This window comes from Leucopleurus acutus (genome assembly GCF_964270905.1).
Source record: "Leucopleurus acutus genome assembly, chromosome: 18".
Classification (NCBI taxonomy): Eukaryota; Metazoa; Chordata; class Mammalia; order Artiodactyla; family Delphinidae; genus Leucopleurus; species Leucopleurus acutus.
This window is the reverse complement of record NC_139160.1, coordinates 25,439,364-25,462,686: the sequence shown is the minus strand read 5'-3', so window position 1 is coordinate 25,462,686 and position 23,323 is coordinate 25,439,364. Positions and strand designations below refer to the sequence as shown.

The window sequence follows — 23,323 nt, the reverse complement described above, 5'->3', positions numbered from 1 at the left end:
TGACACAGAGAATGTTCTAGAGCAGCAGCATACTGAACAGGAGCAGTGTGTGAATTACTTTTTAAACTATTGTCCTTACCAGATGTCTAAACTAAGAGAGCCCTTTGGATCATCTAATTTAGTGGTACACTGTAAAAAAAATTTCTAATGGTGGAATTTTAAACAAGATATTACTCAGAAATCCAACACATAAAAGAGATCAGAAGCAGAGCTGCTCTGGTTAAACTGCACGGGGCTGGGGCTTGGGGTGGATAAAGGAACCTCACAGTCCCACCTGCTCTGCTCCCCTCATGGACCACCTCCATGAAGCCCCAGAACTCTAAGGACATAAATGAAAATCACCTCTGAGGGGGCTTCCCTGGTGGTGCAGTGGATGAGAGTCTGCCTGCTAATGCAGGGGACGCGGCTTCGAGCCCTGGTCTGGGAGGATCCCACATGCCGCGGAGCAACCAGGCCCGTGAGCCACAGCTACTGAGCCTGCGCGTCTGGAGCCTGCGCTCCGCAACAAGAGAGGCCGCGATAGTGAGAGGCCCATGCACTGCGATGAAGAGTGGCCCCCACTTGCCACAACTAGAGAAAGCCCTCGCACAGAAACGAAGACCCAACACAGCAAAAATAAATAAATGAAGTAATAAACTCCTACCCCCAACGTAAAAAAAAAAAAAAATCACTTCTGAGGTCCCACTTCATTGTTTTACACTCAAGGCAACTCCCAAGACCCAGGGATAAGGGGTGTGGTCACCTGTTTTTCTGATTCCTGGGCCAGTGCTCTTGGACAATGCCAAGCTTCCCTCCCTTCTCCCCACAAGTCTCATAACATAATGCCTTATGACGCCATGTCTGTCCCATAGAGTCATTAAAATGAGAACCTCTTATTTTGAGCTGAAACAGATGTGCACATTGATCTTGCTCTCTGTAAATGCTACTCTATCTCAGGCATATCCTAGTCCTGCCTGCAGTTCTTACTGTATACCACACTCCACGCCAAATCTTGACTGAAGGACTTAAAAAAAATACCTTCAAAGTGACGTGCCACTGCAGATTTGTTCAGATAACGGCCCAGTTAACCCTCTGCCTCCTCAATTTCCATTTATCCATCAACGGGTCTTAACTCTGGTTGCATAGTAGAATTGACCTTCAGAAAAAGAAAGATCTGTGCTCACACCCCATCCCCACAGGCTCTGATTTGATCAGTCCAGTGAGGGGAAGCTAAGCATGGTAGCTGGAGATTCTACTAAGATGCTTCTACATGTAGCCAGGATTGCAAATCACTGAGCTATTTGATTTAGTATCAGAGACTATCAAAAGCTTTACTTTTAAGATATTTTTTAAGAAATCATGTATTAAGTGATTGGTCTATGAATAAAGTCCTCACAGATAACTAAGATAATCATCTTTACTATTAAGAATGATTCAGTGTATCTCTGAGAAATAGGAAGGCTACTTTATATACTGCAGATCTAAAGATAAGCCCTGAATTGCTCTAAAAGGGAGGCATCACTAACTCTGACGTTCTCTTCCAGATTTACAATGTCCATTATACCATGAGTATCGATGGGAAATTACAAGATGGGTCAATGGAAATAGATGCTGGGAACAACTTGGAGACCTTTAAAATGGGAAGTGGAGCTGAAGAAGCGATTGAAGTTAATGATTTCCAGAATGTAAGTATATTTCATGCATTTAGGAGTTTAACCAGGGAAGCCTGGGAGACTTCTCATTCAGGGAGAAGGAGCGCCCCTCACACACATCCAAATGGGAAGGAACTGTTCTTTTTGGCAGCCATGGTACCACTAACCCACCTGCACCGTGCAGCGTATTCTCTCTGAGAGAGGACCACTCTGTGTCCTTTACATTTTCAAAATGAACAAGCAACACCTTAGCATTGAAAAAAAACAAGTTCTTAGAACTATACAATATACTTGGCAGAGGGACTTCCCTGGTGGCGCAGTGGTTAAGAATCCGCCTGCCAATGCAGGGGACACAGGTTCAAGCCCTGGTCTGGGAAGATCCCACATGCCACGGAGCAACTAAGCCTGTGCGCCACAACTACTGAGCCTGCGCTCTAGAGCCCGCGAGCCATAGCTACTGAGCCTGCACACCTAGAGCCCATGCTCCGCAACAAGAGAAGCCACCGCAATGAGAAGCCCACGCACCACAACAAAAAGTAGCCCCTACTCGCCGCAACTAGAGAAAGCCCACGAGCAGCAACGAAGACCCAACACGGCCAAAATTTAATTAATTAATTAATTTTTTAAAAAACTTAAAAAAAAAGTTTTGGCAGAAAGACTTGCGAGAGCTATTTCTTTCCAAGCAGTTTTCTTAACACAGTGAATAAAATGCTCAAGCTCCTCTAGAACATTGCAAGGTCTGAAAGTGGCACTTGTCAAGAGGAGGGAAACTTTAATGACCTAATAATCTCATCAACAACAGGTGGGATCTATTTATACATGTTTCTCAATTCTTCAGATTTCCCGTTTAATCCAGGAAGTGAGCGTGGAGAAATTCCCCTGGCGTATCATCTGCTTTCTGACTATGGCCTATTACAGATGAAACCTTCGAGTCTCCTTTGAAAAGGGCACACATGTTTGCTTTCAAAAATTCAATTTACAGGCAGTTGGAGACATTAAGCCACGCATTGATGCTTCAGTGGACATCTGTGAATCGAAGTGTCACTGCAGGCCTCCTCTCTGGATGGCCACCATAAATATCTTCCTCTCTTTCATGTTCTGAGATGAGAAAGAGGCATCACTGTTTGTGCTCTCCTGTTAAATCTGTAGATGGAGTCGGTGAGACTTCATGAAAAAAGGCTCTTGAAAATAATGTCTCTCCTGATAGTTTATTGGCCTGCAAACATCTCATCGACCTGTCTTCCTCTGACTGATGAGAAAAACTAGAGATGCTTTTCATTCGAATGAAAGAACTCCCCTTGTTGATACCCAAACACACTTCACAAGCCCTTTTGAATAACAAACAGATGCTAACCTCAGAGCCTGGCTGATGTTACACATTATTTGATGATGACAAGGGCTGGCTGTGTTCAGCGTGGGCTCTGCCCCAGGACCAAGCTCTGCAGCCCCACGTGTGCGTGGCTGCATTTCGCTTAGTCATAGCTTTGCAGATGGTTCTGGTCAAGGCACAGGGATAATTTCTCTGGACCTATTAAAGGCTTTTACTGCAAGACCGAGGACAAGGTAAAAGGCATGTTTTTCTGTGCACTGCTCAATATAAAATTATAAAATGTGACTCCCACACATGCTTTATTCATCCAACCCAGAACAAAATTGAATACCCAGGATGTGCCACAATATCAAGATATGCAAAGGTGGCTATGCAGTTAAATAAGAAAAGATCCATCTCTCTCAAGATGTGCATGTATCAGGAATATCCTTTTAAAATAGTTAATCCTGGGCTTCCCTGGTGACGCAGTGGTTAAGAATCCGCCTGCCAATGCAGGGGACATGGGTTCGAGCCCTGGTCTGAGAAGATCCCACATGCCATGGAGTGGCTAAGTCTAAGAGCCACAACTACTGAGCCCACGTGCCACAACTACTGAAGCCCGCACACATGGAGCCCATGCTCCGCATCAAGTCGCCGCAATGAGAAGCCTGCGCACCGCAACGAAGAGTAGCCCCTGATTGCCGCAACTAGAGAAAGCCCACGTGCAGCGAGGAAGACACAATGCAGCCAAAAATAAATTTACTAAAAAAAAAATTTAATCCCAAACCTATATTTCTGCTTTATAATCCTTTGGTTCTAATAATGGTATTGATTGTGTTTTGTTCTCAGAGGCCAATGGGGCCACACATACTTTATAAACTGATCAATCGTCTTTGAAAGCTTCCATATTTCTCTAAGTCAGAACTGGTGAGTAGAACATTTTTTTTGATGGATAGAACATGTTATGGGTTTAAATAAGCCCGGACTTTTGAAAACCCATGAATCAGCCACTATGGTACCTGCAGTATTACTTTCTCCTGTATTCCAAACTGTCAATCAAATTCAGGAAGTGCTATTGGAGCCCACTGTGTGCAAGGGATGGTGTGAAGCATGGAGGATGCAAAGATGACTGACACTTGTTCCCTCCCTCAAGGACCTTACAGTCCGTGTCCAGGAGGCGGACATCCACACAGAAGTGGCTTCAGGTCAGGCCGGGAAACACGCTGCCATGGAGCTATGAACAGAAACGTGGAGCCATCAAGAGGAGGAGGCCATCGCTGTCAGTTGGGGGAGGGAGCAGGTTTTACAGAGGTGGCGAGGAAGCTGAATCCAGTCTCTGAAAATCCCAACCCCGAATTAATTTTTGGAGACAGAGTTTTGGGTAAAGTAGAAAAGAATAGCTTTATTGCTTTGCCAGGCAAAGGGAGCCACAGTGGGCTAATGCCCTCAGAACTGTGTGTCCCGACCTGGACGGGGAGTGAGGAGTTTACAGTAATGGTTCACAAAGGGTGTGATCAGCTCGTGGACATTCTTCTGATGGGTTGGTGGTGAGGAGTCAGCATCATCAACCTTCCGGTTCCAACTGGTCTGGGGTCTACAGGCTTGTGGGCAGCACAGTTAACTTCTCCCACCTGGAGGGGGTTTCAGTATCTGCAAAGCAGCCCAAAGATATTGTTGTGTGTATCCCTTGATGGGGAACCAGGACCCTGCCCCAAGGCTGCGCTATTGTTTCTTGACTGTGCCTCCCTGGTCTCTGCATCCCTTCCCTTCCTTAATTAGCAACTGTTTGAACCTGCCCATTGGAACTCAGGGAAGATCCTGAAGGCTGAATGACGCCTATTTCCTGTAACCAAAGAAACAGGGGACACAGAAAGGCTTTTGTGCCCAGGAGCCCCACAGAGACCTGCTCATTATCAGCAACAGTTGAATCAGGTCTGGAAGAATGGAAGAAGAAATTTGACCGGCAGAGAAGCTGGGGCAGGGCTTTCCAGGCCCAGGGAAGACTATGCAATACCCGTGCTCAGGTCTGCTCCCAAGTTCTAAGTAGCCCGGGAGGTGGCAAAGATGAGAAAATGGAGTTGCAGGTGGGGCCAGAGTAGGAAAGTTTCTGAATTGTAAGTGAACAGCCTTCCCCGCTAACCCCACCAAGACTGTAGTAGAGCCAATGGATAAAAAAAGCCCCCTGAGAGGGAATTAGCACTGAACAAAGGGCTCCAGGCTCTACACTGTTAGAGAAAAGGTTGTTCAGGACACTTGTTAAAGAAGGTGAGGCGGACTTCATTCAAGGCAGGCTACTACCGTGGGGTTTTGTAGTAGGAGAGAGAGAGTGGGCTCAGCCCTGAATACAATAAGGAAAAGTGGGGATTTATAGCCAAAGAACAGGGTGGAGGTGTTGGTGGATGGAAAATTACTAAGAGGTTCTTTGCTAAACTGACCTAACAGGATTTTTGCTGCAGGCAGGTCAAGGAGATCAGATATCCAGGTTGATCAGACCAAGGCTGACTCAGCAGGATTCTTGCTAAAACTGGAATAAACGGGCCAAGACAGAGCCCAAGGCTGGGGCCTAGTAAACAGAGGACCCAGAGGAGCCTGAGTAGAGTTAGGTCAGGAGAGTCTTTGTCAATACCCTGTGGAACACAGAAGCTAAGTTTGTTGATAATATATGAGTTACTTTCTAGAAAGTTATACCCTCAATAGTATGAGTGATGTTGGTCTAAGGCAACCCTCTCAGACCTAATGACCCATTTATATAACAAAAATCCTGGTTAGAAATTAAGATAGAATAAACTGATATATACAGATTTTCACTATACAACGCTTTTGACTTTGTGTATATTTGAAATTTTTAATTTAAAAAGCTGGGAAAAGGGAAAAAAGTGGGGGGGTGGGAAAGGATAGCACAACCTACTTGGTAGGTAAGTAGGTTATTGGTTTCAAGAATCAGTATGGCCCCCAACTATAACATAAAGAAAAAATAAATTGAAAGTAATTTATAATAAAATTTGGACTTGAGCCTGATGTACTAGAAAACATCATAAAAGTCATATGCTTGGGTCACTGTCTGTGCCACAGCCTAAAATGCAGATTGACCTAAGTGTGTGTTGACAAATTAAATACCAGGTAATTTTCTCAAACAGTAAACGAAAGTACCATTTTTTCTCCATTTGCACAGTAATTCCAGTCCTAGGAAATTGGTTGTACATTAAGACTATACCAAACATCACTCTTTTATATGTAAAATGGTGTTATGTTCTAGGCACAGATGCTTACCATCAGGTTTTTCACCCAGGGCTCTAGGTGGTTCGTTCTTCAGGGCCCCCCTGAGCTGATTGGGATCTGACACCCCTGGGCCCCACCCAACAAAAGCCCAGAGAGCCCCCAGTTTTTGTGACAATAAAAAACTCCCTCAAAAGTTTCTAAATGGCCCCCTGGGGAAAGGACCCCTTGCCCTCCTTGGAAACTTCTGGTTTAAGCCACAGAAATAAATGAGATCCCCTAGAAAGAAAAAAATTGTGCAGCTAACATGAGATTAGCCGACTCGATAAAAGGATGTTAGATCACTGGGATCCTCACTCATTACCTTTTTAGCAAATTTCTTCATTATCACCAGCTTCTAAGGTTTTGTTTGTTTGCAAAAACAGGATATTTTCTTGACTTTCCCTTCCCTCTGTTTAATCTCTTAACATGTCTGGCTGTTTGATATGGATTTGTAGCTAGACAGGGTGGTTAATAAGTGTGAACTCCTTCCCACAGGGCCCATCCCTATGGGGTTTCGGTTTTCTATGCAGCCTGTAGACTGTCAGAACTAACTCAATACATACTACACTCACATTCAGGGCTGTGAATCCTTCCAGAGCGTCAGTTCTCTCCCTGGGGATATGGTAATAGCTCTATGGTGTTTCCTCCCTGGCATCTCAGATTCAGAGGCTAGGAGAGTTTGAAGTTAAAAGAACATATCACATAGAGGGGCAGTAATCCCCCTCCCCTGCCTTCTGTTTTTCAAACCATGCGCCCTAGATTTACAAGTAGAATAAGAACAGCAGACCTTCCAGAGATAGCATGGTAGAGAGCAGTGGTTCACCAAGTGTGTTCATTAGGCCACCAGCAGCAGCAGCACCTGAGTGCTTGTTAGAAGTATACAGTTTAGCCCCCACTCCAGACCTCCTGAATCAGAAACTCTCGGGGAGGGGACCAACACAGTATTTTATTTAACAAGTCCTCCAGGTGATTGGAATACAAGGGAAAGTTTGTGAGCCACTAGTACAGAAGAAACTTGGGTCCAGAGGATGTGTCTTAGTCCCTTGAGGCTGCTATAACAAATTGCCATAGACTGAGTGACTCTTAAACAACAGAAATTTGTTTCTCATAGTTCTGGAGGCTGGAAAGTCCAAGCTTAAGGTGCCAGCAGGTTGTGTGTCTAGTGAGGGTCTTGCTTTCTGGCTCACAGACAGCTCTCTTCTCACTGTGTCCTCACATGGCAGAAGGGGGAAGGAGCTCTCTGGGAAAAGGGCACTAATCCCATTCATGAGGGATCCACCCTCATGACCTCATCACTTCCCAAAGGCCCACTTCTTGGTACCATCCCATGGGAGGTTAGGTTTCAACATAGGAATGTGGGGGGACACAGACATTCAGTGCATAGCAGGCTGTTTCAGTTATTTTAAAACTTTGTTACCTGAACAAGTTTCTTTCTCCCCAAACTGGTGGTCCTCAGCTCCAGCTGTACGTTATAAACACATGGGGAGCTTTTAAGCATGCCAGTGTCTGGGCACGGCCCCAGGCCAATTAAATGGGAATCTCTGAGGAGAGGCCCAGGCCTCTGTGTTTTTAAAATCTTTCCAGGTGATTTTGGTGCAGAGTCGAGACCCTCTGCAGTAAGCCTGGAGTCCATCCTCTGTAAAGGGGGGTCGAGGGGGGTCATGCCGCCACCTCTCTCTGGGTGAGAGGTGACACTGGGAGGAATAAGTGAAACGTGTTACATGTGTATGTGGCCAATCAGGCTGCAAGGCGGATAACGAGAAGCTTCAGGAAGAAGGAGCCTTTCCTTCTCCTCTCCAGTCTGTCACCCACCCCATTTTGCAGGGCTCCTGGCTCTGAGATTCCATATGGTATAACCGTCCATGAATATCCTCAAGCAGGAATGACGTTTGACTTCATTCTTCATTTAAGAGGGCTGACTCCTGAGCCAGGCCCCTAGGTTGATAAAGGCTTTTCTTCTTCCCGCTCCTTGGTGTTGACATTAGAACAAGTTCTGTATCTTCCTGACATTTGTCTCGGTTCAACAGAAGATTGATCAGTTGAGATGTTCAGATTTGTGTTGGTATCTACATTATGATGGCATAAAATTTGTAGGTCTTTAATACCGCTTTTGGCCACTCACTAGTCATGAAATTAACCAGCAGAGTGAAAGTAAACACTCTTGGGTCAGAACATACCGTTATGCCTGATGCGCTCCGCGGGCGGAGTCAGTGCCCAGCTGTCAGCCAAGACTGGAGCCTTGCGGCTGAGGTTTCCCTTGAGGCTGTTCCCTAGGCAGAGGAGGAGACACTGTTTATGTCTCACAGGGGACGAAAACAAAACGTCCAAGTCCTTGGATAAGGTCTAGGAGCAAAATTCAGTTCCCAGTGTTATAGAAAGCTACTATTTACTCTGGGCTCAGCGACTTAGGAAAAACCTGAACTGATGGAATTAATTAATTGGACCAACATCTTTTGAGAACTTTTGTGGGAGCACCAAACAAACAAAAACAAAAAAGAAAACATTCAGATCGATCTCAAGCTTAGAGCTAAGTAGGGAGGTGACATTCACAAGGAGCAAGGGCCCTGAGAACAAAGTGCCAAATGAGGGATGAAGATGGGAGGGCTTTCAGGGAGTTAGAGAGTGGGAAGCCCACTTAGCCTGGGATGGCCAGAGAAAGCTGCATAGGAAAGATGGCATTTCATCTGAGCTTGGCGGGATGGATGGAGCAACAAACAGCTCTGTCTCAGCTTGGAGGCAGCCCCTGGCAGGGGCCTCCCCATCACACGGTCTAAAGCACCATCCCCTGTCACTCCTATCTCTGCACTCTGCTTTATTTTTCTCCATAGCACTTAACGCCACCTGACTTTATCTCTGTTGTTTTATTTTTGGTAAATAACACTAAAAGATAAGCTCCATGGGGGCAGAAACTCCATCTGTTTTGTTCATCCCTGTACCCAGGACCTGGAATGGTGCCTAGCTCACAGTAGACACTCAATACACTGAATAAATGAATGGATGGATAGACGGATGGATAAACTTTTGTTTCCTAGGGCATCACAGGAATCCGTTTTGCTGGAGGGGAGAAGTGCTACATCAAAGCACAGGTGAAGGCTCGAGTTCCTGAGGTGGGCACCGTGACCAAGCAGAGCATCTCCTCTGAACTGGTGGGTACCAGCCTGCACCACACAGCAAGGGCTTTGGGCAGACATTGAAGGTACAACCCTTTCTGTCTCTAGTTCCTGGATAGGTTCATGACCAGAACATAAGTTCTCTTTCTTCTCTGCCAAAGGAACTTAATTATTTTGGTCCTACTCATTGGTTCCAAGTGATCATTCTGACGTGATGTAGTATAATTGGAGGTTTTGGAAAACCAGATTTTAAAGTACATAAAGGGGATTGGTCATGACATGGCCCTTATTTGCCTGATGTTAGGGAACTATCTGATCAGTGATTACGACAACCTAAAGGGGACTTCCCTGGTGGTGCAGTGGTTTAGAATCTGCCTTCCAATGCAGAGGACGCAGGTTTGATCCCTGGTCAGGAACTAGATCACGCATGCCGCAACTAAGGGTTTGCATGCCACAACTAAGCAGCCCACCTGCTGCAACTAAGACCCAGTGCAACGAAAAGAATTTTTTAAAAAAATGACAACTTAAAGGACTTCATGGGCTTCCCTGCTGGCTCAGTGGTTGGGAATCCGACTGCCAATGCAGGGGACATGGGTTCGAGCCCGGGTCAGGGAGGATCCCACATGCCGCGGAGCAACTAAGTCCGTGAGCCACAGCTGCTGAGCCTGCGCTCTGGAGCCCGCGAGCCACAACTACTGAGCCCACGTGCCGCAACTGCTGAGGCCCGCGTGCCAAGAGCCCGTGCTCCCCAACAAGAGAAGCCACTGCAATGAGAAGCCCGCACACCGCAACAAAGAGTAGCCCCCGCTTGCCACAACTAGAGAAAGCCCACGCACAGCAACGAAGACCCAATGCAGGCAAAAATAAATACATTTAAAAAAAAATAATAAAGGACTTCACGTGTTAGGATCTTTTCATTAAAGGGTCCTCAGGAGCCTCAAGCCTCAGTCTAGCCTCAGCGCCGCTCAGCAGGGGGATTTCCTCCTGAAAATTCACCATAGCTCATCCCTTAGCCTCTGCTGGAAAGCAGCAACAGGGCGCTCATTCCCTGTGTATCAGGCACCTTCATGGGAGGTAGTTCTAATTGTTCTGCCCTACGTTGAGCTGAGTGACTCCCTCTGCAATTTCTTCCCACTGGTTCAAGTTCAGCCCAAGGAGGCTACTCAACATATATCGAATTCCTTTCCTGTGTGTCAGGCTTGTGAGGTGCTTTAAACATTGTTCATCCATTTATTATTAATAGCTTGCCTTTGAGCTTGGTTTTATAAAAATTTATGTCAAGAATTGCACACAGAGTTATAAAGACACATGTAACAATAATACCTTACACTTATTCGGTGCTTTAGGGCTTACAGAGTAGCCGCACTCGTTCTCATCTTCCATTTGAGTTGTGGCAGGGTAGGGTGGGGAAAAAATGGACTTTGGAAAAAGTGGGTTCAAATCCCAGCTCGGACCCTTGCTATGGATGTGACTTCAACTCTTTGAGCCTCAGATTTGCCACCTACAAACTACAGTGTGCACCCTGTCCCCACGGCCCTGAACTCGATAGATAATGAATAGACGGCTGCTGCTTTAATTCTTAATTTTATTATGATCACCTTTGATCTTTCCAGTATCCCCGAGAGGGAGATATATCAGGCATCAGCTCCCTCAGGGCAGCTGAGGAAAAATAAGAATAAGCAAAAGTGCCTGGAAACTGTCCAATTGTTTGCTCTCCTAGGAGCAGCCCCAGGTGTCTCAAAACAAGAGCTAAAACTAACCCGTGAGTTTTAAAAGTTGACTCTCATGTCCTCAGTATCTCCTCTACTCCCAGTTTCCCCACCATTCATCCTGTGAGATGGGTTCCAGCCCTTCATCCCTCTCGTGATTCTCCTCTGATCATGATCTGGTTTGTTCCCCATGAGCTGCGCCCTTCAGAACACAAGTGTGGACCCACTGGTACAGAGTCTAAAAATGAGACGGAGACCGCCTGTGTTCTGACCTTGAACATCCCTTATTGCATTACCTTTTTTTTTAATGGTCCTATCACTCAGTTTCTGTTATGAAGCCTTTAGTGAACTAATAACTCTTGACATTTCCCCCATGAGTGGATATAAAGAACCAACTCCTCAACCATAGCCGACCGAGATCTTATCATAAGTTTGCAGCTCATTTTCTGATTTTTTTAAAAACAAGGTGGGGTTTTTTTTCTAATTTTTTTTTTTTTTTTTTTTTTGGGCTGCGTTGGGTCTTCGTTGCTGCGTGTGGGCTTTCTCTAGTTGCGGCGAGCAGGGGCTACTCTTCGTTGCGGTGCACGGGCTTCCCATTGCGGTGGCTTCTCTTGTTGCGGAGCATGGGTTCTAGGAGTGCAGGCTTCAGTAGTTGTGCTCATGTGCTCAGTAGTTGTGGCGCACGGGCTTAGTTGCTCCATGGCACGTGGGATCTTTCCAGACCAGGGACCAAACCCTTGTCCCCTGCATTGGCAGGCGGATTCTTAACCATTTTGCCACCAGGGAAGTCCCTTTTCCTGATTTTTAAAAACAATACTTTGTCATTGTAGAAATTTGGGAAATACATAAAAGAATAGAGAAGAAAATCACCCACAATTGCAAAATCCACAGATAGCTAATGTTCATGTTTTGGTGGATTTTCTCCATGTGCAAATGTATGTGATATTCTTTTCATAATTGAAGTTATACTGGTGTACATTCTTATTATTTTCACTTAACTTTAGGTCTTCTAAAATGTAGATTATAATGGATGTATTGTATGTCATCATATGATTATAATTTTAAAAGTCTTTTGTTCTTGAATACAGGTATCTTCAATTTTCCATTTTTCAAATAATAATAATTCAAAATAATTTTTTGAATACAGATATAATTCACTGTGGTGAATAGTTTTGTATTTAAATCTTTGCCTCTGATTCGTTTCTTAGGCCATAGAGGTGAATGCTTTTTCTCGTGTTTTGGTTGTTTATAGGGTGTGTGGTGGCTTCTCTGGTGGACAAAACCAAATTCAGGCAACGTGTTTGTGGGAATCAGGAATGTGTTTGGCTGTCAGTAGCAGCACATTACACTTAGAGTGACTTAGACAAATAAGGGTTTTTCTCCACAGTAAGTAATGTGGAGGTAGGCAGCCCCAGACATTGGCACCGTGGCCAGCATCTCTGATTTTTTCGTCCTTTCCTTCCAGCTCTAAACATCAACCACGCAGTCAAGTAAGGAAGGCAGGAAGACGCTGAGTAGTGTCAACCATGGTTTCCCTTAACTCGGGAAAAGCTGGATGCCTTCTCAGCCCCGCAACACACGTTAACGTGGATCGCATTGTCTAGAGCTGGTCACATGAGCACCCCTAGCTGCCGGGGAGTCTGAGAAAGCAGGTGTCTCCCCTGGGGCCAGCAGATTGCTGCCACCAACAAAAGCAGGATTGTGTTGCAAGGAAAGGGAGGGAGGGAGGAAGGAGATGGGTCGGCAGCTGAAAGTATGTGCCGTACGCTTTTTATTTAACATCATACACTTTTTTTTTTTTTTTTTTTGCGGTACGCGGGCCTCTCACGGTTGCGGCCTCTCCCGTTGTGGAGCACAGGCTCTGGACGCGCAGGCCCAGCGGCCAGGGCTCAGGGGCCCAGCCGCTCCACGGCGTGTGGGATACCTCCCGGACCGGGGCACGAACCCGTGTCCCCTGCATCGGCAGGCGGACTCTCAACCACTGCGCCACCAGGGAAGCCCAACATCATACACTTTTTATTTAACACCCCTAGCTTGTAGGTTGCGCACACGTGCATTCTTCCTATCGCCCCATTCTGTGCCCACACACTTTAGGTTGTGATGGGGTAGATTTATGCACCACTAGCTCTCATATATTTTTCATCAGTTTTGTATAACTTTTATTTTATTTATTTTTAAAAAAATTTATTTTAGGCTACGTTTATTTGGATCTTCATTGCTGCGCTTGGGCTTTCTCTAGTTGCGGCGAGCAGGGGCTACTATTCATGGCGGTGCACGGGCTTCTCATTGCGGTGGCTTCTCTTGTTGTGGAGCACAGGCTCTAGGCGCCTGGGCTCAGGAGCTGTGGCTCACGGGCTGTAGAGAGCAGGCTCAGTAGTTGTGGCGCACGGGCTTAGCTGCTCTGCGGCATGTGGGATCTTCCCGGACCAGAGCTCGAACCCGTGTACCCTGCATTGGCAGGCGGATTCTTAACGACTGCGCCACCAGGGAAGCCCAGTTTTGTATAACTTTTAAAAGGTCCTGTACCCAAAGAACATTCATTTCCTGGATGGAGCCATTTAACTTAAGGTAAATAACTAGATTACCTGAGTGTTAGCTACCTCCAATAACTTTAACTTGTTTTAAGGCAGCCAGAAGCCTGAGGGAGAAAGCATAAATGAAGTGCTGCTTTTAGCTAAAAAATAAGAAAACATTTTAATTTCTCCAACCTACAACCTATTGCAAACTAATAAATGCATGAAAGGAGCAACCTGGCAAAATAAATTTGTCTCCTAGGTTATCAAACTATTCTCAGCATCTCACTGTAGAAGAAAACTCAGCATTTAGCTTTGAAATCTCAGTGGTGTGCTTGATGCAGAGAACATCTGAAATACGTTTTGTTATAGCTGGGAAATGTAGAAATGGTTTATGTTAAATACTACTTTGAACTGAAGACATTAAAGAACCAATTGCCGGCTTTTTCCATCGTGGTTTGGCAGTGGCAGAACAAGCCCCCAAAGGACTTTCACTTCACACGAAGGGCTCCCCTGTCCTTTATCAGATTCCAGAGTCCGTTCAGTTGCTTTTCCTCTAAAACATCTTTGATCAAAAACATCAGGTTAACCTAAATCTCAAAGTTGACATCAAGTAATTTTCACTTCCACTCAGGACGCTCATATTCACACATTCGCGTTATCCAAAGGCAGGATGGCATGAGGGGTGTGGAATGTTGTGAGAAAAGCTACAGAGAGAAGAGATTAGAACTTCAGAGTGTGTGTGTATGGGTGCGTGCGCACGTGTGCGAACGCGAATGCGCGCACATATACACAGAGAATTCTCATTAAGTTTTCTTTTAAATTTTGTTGAAGTATAGTTGATTTACAATGTTTTGTTAACTTCTGCTTACAGCAAAGTGACTTAGTTGAACAGATATATATTCTTTTTCATATTCTTTTCCATTCTGGTTTATCACGGTGTATTGAATATAGTTCCCTGTGCTATCCAGTAGGACCCTGTTGTTTATCCATCCTATGTATACTAGTTTGCACCTGCTAATCCCAAACTCATTAAGTTTTTATAGGACGAAATAATCTTTTACCAACACATGAATCTTAATAGGCAGCATGTTCCATGCCCACTTTGTTCAGTGCATTTCATTTTCACTTACTTACAGGAAGGCAAGATCATGCCTGTTAAATATGAAGAAAATTCTCTCATCTGGGTGGCTGTAGACCAGCCCGTGAAGGACGACAGCTTCTTGAGTTCTAAAATCTTAGAACTCTGTGGCGACCTTCCTATTTTCTGGCTTAAACCAACCTATCCCAAAGGTAACATTTTTAATTCTTAAGACGCTGCTTGGAATTCTCCCTGCCCTGGTGAGGTTCCTGTGAGCCCCTGCACAGGCCCAAGCATGTGACAAGGAAGATGAATCCGGGTGCACATCACAGTGTCACAGTAATTGGCATGAGACATCAAAGGGAAGGGAAAGGACAGCCGTGAATGTCGCAGGGCAGGGCCAGAGCAGCGGGGTGACAGGAAGCAGGTGGGCCCGGAACACCTCTGCCTTACCTGCGGATTTTATTTATGACTCTCCCACTGCTTCCGCTCTGCCCCTAATCTCTGTTGTTTGCACTTTGCAATTTTACATTTTTTTGTTCCTAAAGCAGAGAATCAGGGGTCTAAGAAGCTGTTATTATGGTCAAATAATCCTTATTATGGTCAAACCTTGAATTCTGGGGCAGCCAAAAGCAGCTGTGGGCATAGGCTGAGATTCCTTAAGTTCAAGGTCCACTTCCAAGTCCGGGGAAAATAAGTGAAGGGCCCCTGGGGTTCAGAGCTAGGTTGGAGCACCCCGTGGGCTGTTTCCCGGTGGAGAAGGGCAGCTGATGAGCTCTGCAGGCCAGGCTCTTCTCCCGGATTTCGTCTGTCTCCAGGGCTGCTCTCTTGGTTCCCATCCCAGTCACCCCACTGGCCTCCCAAAGTCCTACTTTGTAGCTCTGGCTCAAGCGGGGGGAAAAGGCCCCTCTCCTAGCACAGCCTAGATAGGCTATGTTCTCAGAAAGATTATGTTGAACTCAGAGAGAGAGCAGCATGGAAATAAAGAAAACACAGGAATTAAAACCACCAGACTTAGGAGAGGGGAACGAGCAGTTACTATTTAACGGGTGCAGGTTTCAGTTTTGTAAGATGAAAACTGTTCGGGAGATAGATGGTGATGACGTTTGCAGAGCCATGTGCCTGTACTTAATGCCACTTAACTGTACACCTAAAAATGGTTAGAATGGTAAGTTTTATGTATATTTTACCACAATTGGAATAAACAGGGACTTCCCTAGCCGTCCAGTGTTTAAGACTCTGCGTTTCCAATTCAGGGAGCGTGGGTTTGATCCCTGGTCGGGGAACTGAGATCCCACATGCCACGCACGGTGCGGCCAAAAATTTAAAACACACACACACACACACACACACACTCCAGGCTTCTGATTCTGCCATGGGTAACTTATTCCTACAGTTCACAAGTCTTATTCAGTTCCAAAGCTTGGATAAGACGGTTACTTTTTAGTCCAGGCAAAGCAAATAGGATGCAATTTATAAGCTGCTGGAAGTGGCTGACTGGAAGAGTGGGTTGAGAATTCCAAAGCTACACGCATGCTCAGTGAGAAGGAATCCTCTGAGCGGTGTCTGCCACAACTCTAGGGGCTGCCAAATGGACCATCGCTTTTGCCATCCTAGGTCTTGCCCCAGCGGGTGGTCGCAACTCAATTCTCTGGCCATTTACAAGTTCTGGCTTTCAGTTCCCCACTTGCCTCCACGTGGAATGGGCCTTCTTGCCTTCCACTACCCAGGAACTCCTTCTCCAATACCTTGTCACCTTTTCCAGTCAAGGACAAAAGTTTCCAACTCTGCTACATGTAGCCCTCTCTCTGATCACTTTCTCTTTGAGGACATGCTTCTTACCCAGAGAGTTCATTCATGTATTCATTCATTCATTCAACAAACATTTATTGACACGTTTATTATGTGCCATTTATTTGTTCTAGGCACCTGGAATGCGCTGATGAACAGAAGAGACAAGAATCCATGCCCCCCAGGAGTTTTACGTTGTAGCTAAAGGGAGACAGTACATAAACACTAAACTAAAATAAGGAAATCGTATGGGATGATCCAAGGTTCTATGGAAAAAGAGCAGGGCAAGGGGTCTGGGGGTGGGGTTGGGAAGGCAGTGCTCTTGGCAGTGCTGGGATAACTGATAAAATGAGAACCATCACCCTCTGGGAAGGAGCTTGTTTCCTACATCCAAGATGTGACTTGGCCCCTCACAGCTAACAGCATGATCGAATCTTTTTTTTTTTTTTTGCCGCACTGTGCAGCATGCGGGATCTTAGTTCTCCAACCAGGGATCGAACCTGTGCCCCCTGCATTGGGAGCACATACTCTTAACTACTTGGACTGCCAGGGAAATCCCATGAGCACATCTTAAGTATTCAATTATGTATCATTAAGTATTAATTACACATCGTAAGTATTCAGTCATCACACCATCCATCCAAGAATTACACGCATTACATACAACACCAGAAAAGTAGAAACCACCTAAATGGCCCCAGATTTGAAAAGGATTAAATAAGTGTTGGTGTAGTCATAGGATGGAATATCATAGACATTAAAAGTGAGGGAATTTTTTTCCAGTCTCATAAATGCAGTCATATTTTACAATAAAGTCAACAAAATGAAACCCTCCCTGAGGATGCCTGGCTCCCCGCCACCTAATTCTAATAAAAGCCTCCCAGCTCCAGGGTCCAGCAACCCCTGCCCTTGGATCTTTATGCTGGCAGGTTATCAGTGTCATGTAGCTCTATCATCAGAGACCCTGGGAATGACGCTGTACAAGGTCAGAGGAAAGCGGGGAGGGGGGTGGGAGCTGAAGTCTGCTGAGCTCGGGCTGTGTACCAGGCACCGTACTGTGCTAGAGCTTTACATCTTGTCCTCATTTAATCTTTGCCAACAACTGTCCAGCTAACTAGTAATATTCCCACTTTATAGATGAATAAACTAAGGTTCAGAGATTGAATCACTCTCCTGAGGTCATTGTTAGTTAAAACTCCAGCCCTGCCACAGAAACCAAGAAGCTATCTGGGGAAGCTATCCACGGCTGGCCGCACATGCATGCCCTCACAGATAACATAGCATCATATCATCATCACCACCTGATGTTTGAGGGCTTATGATATGCCAAACACTATGTTAAAACCCTTAGAAACAAATTCTCATGAACTCTATTACTATCCTCTGAATTAGATACTATTATTATCCCCGTTTTACTGAAGAAGAAACTGAGACTCAGATGCCAAAGCCACCCTGTGTGGTCCTCTCTCCATTCTTGTTACTCAGCAGCCATCACTCCTGCTGCAGGACCCATGAGGCATTGTGGAGAATGAGGGCAGTGGGCTGGAAGCCAGAGAAGTTCACGTTCGACCCTCTTCTCTGCCACCTTCTGTGATCTCGGCCAAGTCACTTGGTCTTTCCAAGCCTTTTTGCCCTTTTGTATAAGAGTATCTGCTTATTCTATCCCAAATGATTTTTAAAAGAATCAACCAAGATAATAGTAAATCCCCTGAAAACTGTAAAGCTTTATACCTATATAGTAAATTCATGAGGAATGTGTAGGGCGGCAAGTAACAGAATAGCAGACCAACAGTGGTTTCAACAAATACGGGTTGACTTTTTCCATAACAGCCAGAAGTCTGGAGGTAGGTTTTTGGCACTATCGTCAACTCTCTTTCTAGCTCACCATCTGCTATCTGTGGCATGCTGGCTTGTCATCCTCGTGCCTATCACTTCTGGTCACATAACCCAGATGTCACATCTACATTCGAGGAAGATGGACGAGATGGAGGAAGCTGTATCTGTCCCCTTTTAGAAAGCAAAAGCTTTCCCAGAAACTGCACTAGCATAGTCTGCTTACGTGTCATCTGGCCATTCCTAATTGCAAGGGAGGCTAGCGAAATAAGTGCTGTTTTACTTTCTCAGCCCCTAAGTAGAGGCAGGCAAAGAAAAAGGGAACTGAGAATGGATTTTGTCAGTTATCTTACAACACCTGCCTCAGTTAGTATGATAAACCAAATTCTGATTATCTGATGTTTAACTACTAACCCAAGACTGTGAAACATGCTTTACTCTTATGAAAATCATTAATACAAATTTAAATAGGATCTGGTCGTATGTGTTTTAATATCCTTTTCTTACGTTTTTCACCCTGATAAACACAGAATGTCCTTAATTATTCAAATAAAGGAATTAACTTACAGCAAGTTTTGGGGTTTTTTTGGCAGAAATCCAGAGAGAAAGAAGAGAATTGGTAAGAAAAGTTGTTACAACAATGACTACAAGAAGATTACGCAGTGGCCCATGGGGCAACCCAGGGCCTGGAAGACCAAATAACGAAACCAGACCCAGTGTTCAAGAGGATTCAGAGCCCTTCAATCCAGACAACCCTTACCACGTGTGTACTGGTGTTTGTATGACAGGTTCAGATGACTGCACTAAACCCAGCACTGAAGCAGTGATATTTCTGCTTGAGATTTCAAATAAGCATCTAGTATTCAACTGAGACTTTTACGCAATTATTTAAAAAAATACATCTTTTGTTTGTTGCAGGGTTTATAAATGAGGGTAACAACTCCAGCATTGCTTCTGTAGTGTAAAATCCTGATTGGTTGTACTCCTTGTTCAAAGTTGTTTTCTGTGCTCTCCTTTTTTGAGTCACAGGCGAATTTATACAGACAAATTCATATCAGGAATTTGATGATTTAAAAATATTTCCGAGAGTGTGCCCTGCAGGCAACACACAGGATGAAAGTATTCTCTTTCCCCCTTTATATCCACTTTATTCGTCCATTCAACAGACATTCGTTGAGAACCTGCTCTTTTCCAGGCCCTGTGCACACAGACAGGAGTAACTTCTGCCCTTGAGGTCACTCAGCCCATTCGGGAGACAGACTCACATATGGGGCTCAAACACTTTAGACAGAAACCTCGAGAACTGGTGTTTGCAAGGATGACACCAACATGCTAAAAACTTCTCAAATCTTCAATGAAATGTAGTTTTACCATTACTATACTTTGCAGGGAGTGAAAATAGAAAAATAAGTACTTATATGTAACTAGTGTTTTAATTGAAAAAATAATACATGCATGTACTTTTTTTTAAACAGTATAAAAATGTATACAATGAAAAGTGAGTTTCCCTTCTACCACAGACACGCTCCCCTGAGCAACCTGTTAACAATGGCTATTTGCCCAGTTCCTTTGTATAAGTGTACACACACACACACATTTTTAACACAAAAATCATACACAACTTCCACTTTGCTGTCTTTTCAGTTCCAATACAGTATTTTGGAAGCTTTTTTGTTATCTCTTATATGGATCCACCTCATTCATTTTAATGGCACCATTATATTCCATTGTGTGGATAAATGTACAGAAATTGAACTAGTGCTGCTTTGGTGGACATGTATTTTCCTCGAATACCGGCTTTTTTTTAAACTTTTAATTTTATTTATTTATTTATTTCTCTGCGTTGGGTCTTCATTGCTGCATGGGGGCTTTCTCTAGTTGTGGTGAGCGGTGGCTACTCTTTGTTGGGGTGCACGGGCTTCTCACTGCGGTGGCTTCTCTTGTTGCGGAGCATGGGCTCTAGGTGTGCAGGCTTCAGTAGCTGTGGCACGCAGCGTTAGTAGTTGTGGCGCACGGGCTTAGTGGCTCCGTGGCATGTGGGATCTTCCTGCACCAGGGCTCGAACCCATGTCCCCTGCATTGGCAGGCGGATTCTTAACCAATGCGCCACCAGAGGAGTCCCTCCTCAAATAGTGTTAATAAGATACACCTTGTACGTGCTTCATAGGGTATGGGAAGGAGTAAATGAGGTCATGCAGGTGAAGCTCTTAGCACAGTGCTGGGCGCATAGTAAGCACTACCTTACTCCATGTTCGCTATTAGTCTATACCTCTTGTACACTATAGGAGTATATCTTTAGCACTAATACTGAAACATGGGTCTGCTGGGTCAAAGAATTTTACATTTTAATGGAGGACGCTAAATTGTCTTCCGGGGAATTACAGCAGCTACATGTCTTCAAATGGTAATGAAAGGCCTAATTTATTATCAAACTTTTAAAAAGTCTTGGGCGTAAAACTGTATCTCCTGGTTATCTTTATCTTGCCAGTCTTTAATTATGTGTAAGATTGAGCATCTTTTCATACACAGAGAAGTCATTTGTACATTTTCTTTCCTCGTTTCATGTGTTGCAAATATATTTTCTAGTTTACCATTTTAGACTAATATATTTTAGAAAGATTTAGAGCAAAAAAGTATTTTTTTTTTAAGTAACCCAAGGCTTACCAGAAAACTCAGGACACCACAGTACTTCATTCCCTAAAGCTCAAAGAATAATAAAGAAATAAAATCTGGGACTTCCCTGGTGGCGCAGTGGTTAAGAATGCCGCTGCCAATGCAGGGGGCATGGGTAATCCATCCCTGGTCCAGGAAAATCCCACATGCCGTGCAGCAGTTAAGCCTGTGCGCCACAACTACTGAGCCTGCACTCTAGAGCCCTCAAGCCACAACTACTGAGCCCGTGTGCTGCAACTACTGAGGCCCGTGTGCCTAGAGCCCGTGCTCCGCAACAAGAGAAGCCACTGCAATGAGAAGCCCGCGCACCGCAACGAAGAGGGGCCCCCGCCCACCCCAACTAGAGAAAGCCCGTGTGCAACAACGGAGACCCAACGCAGACAAAAAACAAAAACAAAAACTGAATAGGCAAACAGAAAATTTAATAGAGTTTATTCTCTAGGTAGCTGGCCTAGCTGCATCTGGTTCTAGGGATGAGGGCATCAGCCCCTCCACAGAAGGGCAGGATGTGACTGCCCTGCTTTCAGGCTTAAGTGATCCATATTCTTGAAAAAATTTCACTGGTAACAGTTTTTTCCTTTATTACATGTGGAGCTTTAAGCAGGAACACCTTCCCCGTGATCTCCGTCCTTCACATATCCCTTTAAGGAAATATCTCAGGGCAAGAACCTGAGATTTCTGCCAACTTTTTAATCCTAACAAACTTTTGTTGAACCCTCAGGTGAGGAAATGCCTCAGCCAAAAGGCTTTTTGACTGCTGCCCTGGAAGAGTCAGCGACAATTAATTAATGAGGCAGTTTTTAATTTTGCTGTCCCAGATGAACCTATTTCAAGAGACAAGGGGGAAAAAATGTCTAAAGGGGAGAGTCTAAAGAATTTTTTTAAAAATGGTGTTAAGAGAGTAAGACAAATACTTTGATGACAAAATCTGAACATAGGCTGTGTCAGATGGTGTTAATGAATTGTTAGTTTTGTGAGGTGTGATAATGGCAGTGTGGTGCAGGAAAATGCTATCTTATTTTGGCAAGACATTCTAATGTATTTATGGGTGAAATGTCACAATGCCCTCAAGTCCCTTTAAATTTACTTCAGAATTTAAAATACTTAAAAAAAATCAAATTTGACAAAAGGTTGGCAATTGTCAAATCTAGATGTTTGGCACACAATTTTCTCCACTTTCCAATACGTTGGAAATTTCTCATAATAGAAAGCACCCCCTCACACACACACACACACAGCAAAAAAAGTTGAATAAAGACTTTTTAAAAAGTATACCGGAAAGGTGATAGGGTTGCTTAAGTTCACTTAGCTCAAGCCTAACCTATGTTGGTGCTGCATCTCCCCAAGTTATTCTTCCAGGAAAGAGGCTTAAATTGAAGAAAGAATTTACATGAATGATAAGGGCTTTTTGCCAGTGTACTTCAATGCCATATTAAAGAGGATACAGACTCTTTACCCCTAGAAATACATGAAAAGGAAAACCAGATATTACATAACTTGGCAGGGGCACGTTTCTTCCAGTTCTGTGATCTCTCCGGCAGCGAAAATAGGGTTCTGTAGGTGACTTTTACTTCGACACGAGTTTGTATTTATGTAACTATAATGATGGCACGTAGAAACTAGAAGATAAAGTTTAAGGTCTTGAAGTTTCACACCGTATGGTGTCTTCTTCTGAGTGTTACAGACCCTTATGTTGACACGAAGGCAGAAGCTAAGTGACCTGGCAGTGTTCTCAGCCAGTTCAAGTGGAATAGCAATCTGTTGTTAGCCTGGATCAATGAGTTTCAAAATGTGCTCCCCAGAGCCCTGGAAGCCATTACTACAAGAAGGCACCAGGGTGCCGCAGCAGTGGCAGAAACGCCACTTTTGAATCACGCTCCCTGTTTTCCTATTTAAAACAAATTGAGTCACTAGTGAGTGGTAACCATGGCTCATTTAAGGCATGGAGAAACTTCACCATAACATTCAAAAAACAAAAAAAACCAAACCTTCCTGCCAGTGACAGATTAGCTAGGATGGAAGTTCCCTGATGTTAGAAGGATTTCTGAATTATAAGGTTTAAAGATTGAAAACTCCTTACAGAAAATAATGCTGATTTCTGGTAGCAGTGAGACATTCAGGACCTTATTTTAAAATAACGTGGATGCTATAAACTTCTCATTATGAAGGAGACACAAATAATTCTCTTTTATTTCACAGCAGCAGGAAGGAGAAGGCATGACATTCGACCCTAGATTGGATCATGAAGGAATCTGCTGTATAGAATGCAGGCGGAGCTACACCCACTGCCAGAAGATCTGTGAACCACTGGGGGGCTATTATCCATGGCCTTATAATTACCAGGGTTGCCGTTCAGCCTGTAGAGTTGTCATGCCATGTAGCTGGTGGGTGGCCCGCATCTTGGGCATTGTGTGA

General features: G+C 44.5%; 1 protein-coding gene across 7 annotated transcripts in view; it reads left to right on the top strand.

Annotated features, from left to right (window-relative positions):
• Positions 1-23,323, top strand: part of CNMD (chondromodulin) — a gene marked incomplete at both ends in the record, with an annotated part of 28,058 nt that extends 4,735 nt beyond the window's left edge. The window contains 5 exons of one of the 7 annotated variants that reach the window (XM_082859443.1): positions 1,524-1,664; positions 9,231-9,344; positions 14,670-14,823; positions 18,829-18,998; positions 23,108-23,323. In XM_082859443.1, coding sequence (XP_082715569.1) covers positions 1,524-1,664; positions 9,231-9,344; positions 14,670-14,823; positions 18,829-18,998; positions 23,108-23,323 — 795 coding nt within the window. Of the gene's footprint in view, positions 1-1,523; positions 1,665-9,230; positions 9,345-14,669; positions 14,824-18,804; positions 18,999-23,107 lie in introns of all 7 variants that reach the window. The other 6 variants (XM_082859439.1, XM_082859438.1, XM_082859437.1 and 3 more) reach the window with 6 other exon arrangements.